The 4,153-nt window shown below is 42.5% G+C and overlaps 1 protein-coding gene across 1 annotated transcript; it reads right to left on the reverse strand.

The window, feature by feature from the left end:
- Positions 1-881: 881 nt before the first annotated feature.
- LOC140908809 (taste receptor type 2 member 2-like) lies at positions 882-1,811 on the reverse strand. Its single transcript, XM_073336681.1, has one exon. It carries the CDS (start codon positions 1,809-1,811, stop codon positions 882-884), a length of 930 nt encoding a protein of 309 aa, XP_073192782.1.
- Positions 1,812-4,153: the final 2,342 nt, after the last annotated feature.

A 4,153-nucleotide genomic window follows, 5' to 3' on the forward strand; every position in this document is an offset into this window, starting at 1 on the left:
AGTTTATACACATTCCTGTATTCCTGAGCCCAGTAGAAACAAACAACTTCAGGAAGTTTCCTGGCTCAAAATTCCCTAAGTCTGCCACTCCAGCAACTGCTGTGCCCCAAAAGCAGTGGCCATCTGCTTCCTCTCAGAATCATATTCACAACTGCTTCTCCAGGCTTTTTCCTGGCTTTGTGCCCCTAGCACATAAACCAATATCCTAACCCCTGTGTTTGCAATCCGGGAAGCCCTTCAGTCTATGCAGCTTAGCTCTGACCAGCCATATGCCTTGGACAGTCCCTCCATTGTTTGTAACTGTCTCTACTACATAAAGGGACTTAAATGTTCTTTCTGTAGAGGTTGAAAGAATGCTTGGTACACCCATTGACTTTAACTTGGTCTGTCATTGTCTTTGGAGCAAAGGCTTACCTGGTGGCAGCCCCTAGCACCTTTCATAACAACAGGGTAGACCCTCTAGGTCATCTTTTCATTTGTTAACGTGATGTTCTTCATCTGGTATTCTTACAAGCATCTGGTATTCTGCAGATCTCATAGCTTGGCCATGGACAGTCCAGTCGATATCTCTCACCATAAGACCCTGGTATGCCTGGATATGTGCACCAGTTCAAGGGTTCTTCCACTCCTCAGACTCAGGCAATGTAGCTTACGATTGATAAGAGTTTGCCCTCCACTTCTATGAGTTATTAATTCACAGACATTTAGATAAAAAGAATCATGTCACTCTAAGTTTAACATTGTCCTCTACTGCTATCCACATGAAGCAAAGCTCTGGAGGGAAATCTTCTAATTTTAGTGCATGCTGTGGTAGGGGGAAATTATTTCATGAATAGAAGGGAGGAAGGGGCTGTTTTTGTGGAGTTTGATCATAAGTGGTTTTATGAAGCCTCATCTCTCAGCCAGAACTTTGCATAGTTCAAAGCCCTCATTGCTACCCTCTTCAGTTTGGAGTTACCCAGAATCAGGATAACAGAGTGCGCAGAAGGATAAGCAGCCATTATCACTACACAGAACCATCTGAAACAGAGATTGCTCAGGGCAAATACTTTTAATAAAAATGGCACTATTGCCACAAAATAAGAAATGTAGAAGAAAATAAAAGCAATCAGACCTCTAATTACACTGACATGAGTCTCAGTAATGGTGTCACTGGAGAGGTTTGTGTTTTTCTCCATCCTACTGGTGTGTCTCCACAGAGAAGTGATTAACAGTACGGCAGAAACAACAAATATGAAGAAAGGAAAGGAATATCCAAGCATGTACAAAATAACAAGGCCAGAAGATGAATTATGTCTACATTCCACTCTGGTGTTTCCTGACAGATTATTCGTTGAATTGTCTATGTACTTTCTATCTATGACATTGGCTGAAGGGAGACAGGTGACCAAGGAGACCAGCAAGGAGCCCATGAATAGCTGTGGCATTAGCCCAGATATTCTCTGCTTCAGCCAGAGGAAGAGAGGTTGGCTGAAGTTGGCGATCTTCACGCAGTAGAAGACACTGAGCCAGGTAGCAAACCAGAGGCTGAGAGTATTTAGATACATCCAAAGAAAATAGAAGTTTCTCCATATATCACACTGTCCATACAACACTGGAGATAATGCAAAGAAGATATTGTTAATGAATATTGTCCTCTGTAGGAAAAATGTGGAGATGCCCAGGCTAGTCAGGATAATGTCACAACAGGTCAGTTTTCTGCATCTGATCCACTCACTGCAATTCACAATGATCATCAATCCATTTTCTATAATCTCTGTAATGAACTCAATTCCTAAAATGATCAAACCAATAATAATCGCAGGAAACATGGTTCTGCCTGTGGTCACTAATGCTTGCCCAGCTTCTGAAGCTCTTCATTAAAGTGCCAGGCTTCTGGTATCTTATTGGGGCCTGCACTGTCCTGCCTTTGTATCGCAGCTGAAAGTGAGATGGGAGATGTTTTCAGCTGTTGAACTTGGAAGACTCAGCTTTGTTTGTTGGGATGCAAATCTCAGAAAGATTCTATTACGTTTGTGATGATCTACTCCTTTCTCATGCATTTTATTTGTATATCCACTTCCTCATTTATGAGCAGTGATTGTCTGTGACCTGCTTCACAGACTTTTTTCTATTGATCTTCTTTCCTGATTTTTATTATTGATTTTAATTAATGCTCCTTCATTTTCAGATTGGACTACTGCTATTCATTCTATTTGGGGCAGCCCTAGATACCAGTCATAAGTTGCTCCTATTGCACAATACAGCCATGGCTCTCTTTCTGCGGGTTCCAGTCATGGGAGATTTTATGGAGTCTCCTCTGTCAGCCTGCGTTTGGCATGGTTTAGAGCTCTCATTGCTGCTTTCTTCATCTTGGGATTGCCTAAAATTAGGATAACAGAGTGCCCAGAGGGATAAGCAGCCATTATCACTCCACAGAACCATATCAAGTAAAGGCTGCCATCAGCAAATGTTTTTGATAAAAAAAAAGACGTCATGACACAAAATAAACAATACAAAATAAAAGGAAAGAGCTCAGAGATATAACAGCACTGTCATGAGCCTCAGTGCTGGCCTCCCTGGAGCTGCTTGCATTTTTTTCCATCCTCTTGATATGTTTGCACAGAGAAGTGATTAACAATTGTATGGATGAATTAAAAAAATATAATGAAGTGAATGTATGTTCCAAGCATGGATGAAATAATAAGGCCAACAGAGGAAGTATCCTTATATCTGCATTTCACTGTGGTGTTTCCTGGTAGTCTTTACTGAGCTGCCTAAATACTGGCTACATACACCCCCTGCTGAAGGGACAGTGTGATCAAGGAGACCAGCAAGGAGACAGGCCTGCCAACAGCAATTCTAGGCCCCAGGGCTAGGGCTGTCCCTAGGAGGGTGTGGGGCCTGGTATGGAAGTGACAGATCTGTCACTTCTGGGACCTACTGCACTGGCCAATTGTGCCAGCCCGCAGGGTCCCCCAAAGCACGGGGCTCAGAGCCCCTGGGCAATTGCCCCTTTTGCCCCCCTCCTCCCGTCAGCAGGCCTGCAAGGAGACCACAAGTAGTTGTGTTAGTAGCCCTGACAGTCTCATCTTCAGCCAGAAGAAGAGGGGTCAGTTGACACTGGAAATCTTCAGGCAGTAAAAGACACTGAGCCAGGTGGCAAACCAGAGATTGGGAGTAGTTAGATACATCCAAACAGTGCCTTCAAATTTCTTTCCCCTCTCCAGTCTTGGTCCTGCTGTAACCTGCTGTTGTACTCCCCATTTGAGATTCCTAGCCTGTTTTTAACATCTCAGCTTCTCTTTAGCTTTGTGACTAATTTGTTCCTGAAATCCTCCAATTTTATTTCTTGTCTCCTGCCAATGACAAGACAAGGAGGTATTTAAAATAATTACATCTTCCATTTGTTGTTTTAACTCCTTGTTTTGCTCTTCTTCTTTTTCTCTTTCCTCCAATTTCCTATCTGCCAGCAAGGAGCTGTTTCTATGCAGCCTGTTTTCAGCAGTTTGGCTTTTCAGGACTAAAAAGGTTAATATTTACTAACAAAACCATAAAGATGGCTCTCCATAATTCACACTCTGCACTCACCATTTGATGTAATATAAAGGGAACACTATTGATCAACATTGCACACTGTAGGAAAAACTGGAGATGCCCAAGCTAGTCAAGATCACGTCGCACACAGTTAATTTTCTGGTTTTGAGCCACTCAGCGCAAGTCACACCTGTTATCAACCCATTTGCTACAAACGATACAATGAGTTCCGTTGCTGAAATAACCAAAAAGATTTTATCAAGTGCAGGAAATGTGTCTGAATCCATGGTCTCCTAACCCTGCCCACCTTGTGAAGGTCCAAGAGCAAAATGTCTCACTGTAACGCTGAGGTGCTGATATCTAAATGGGGCACAACCTTTTCTTCTGCCTGTATATCACAGCTGAAAAAAATTAGTGGAATTTTTAGCGGTTGATCATGTTAGGCCCAGCTGCGTGCCCTGGGATGCAAATCTCAAAAAGATTCCATTACAGTAATGATAACCTACTCCAGTCTCTTATTTCTATTATGAGGGGATGTGCCAATGTTACTAGCCACTTCGCTGTGAACTTACTGACTGTGATCACGTTCAGTTTTTTTTCCCCCTTTTCCAGCTTTGAAAAAATTATTATTTTAATT

This window comes from Lepidochelys kempii, chromosome 3, assembly GCF_965140265.1.
Source record: "Lepidochelys kempii isolate rLepKem1 chromosome 3, rLepKem1.hap2, whole genome shotgun sequence".
NCBI classification, from domain to species: Eukaryota; Metazoa; Chordata; order Testudines; family Cheloniidae; genus Lepidochelys; species Lepidochelys kempii.

Coding starts and splice junctions, on each gene's coding strand:
- LOC140908809 (XM_073336681.1), bottom strand. CDS start 1,811: ATGTTTCCTGCGATTATTATTGGTTTGATCATTTTAGGAATTGAGTTC.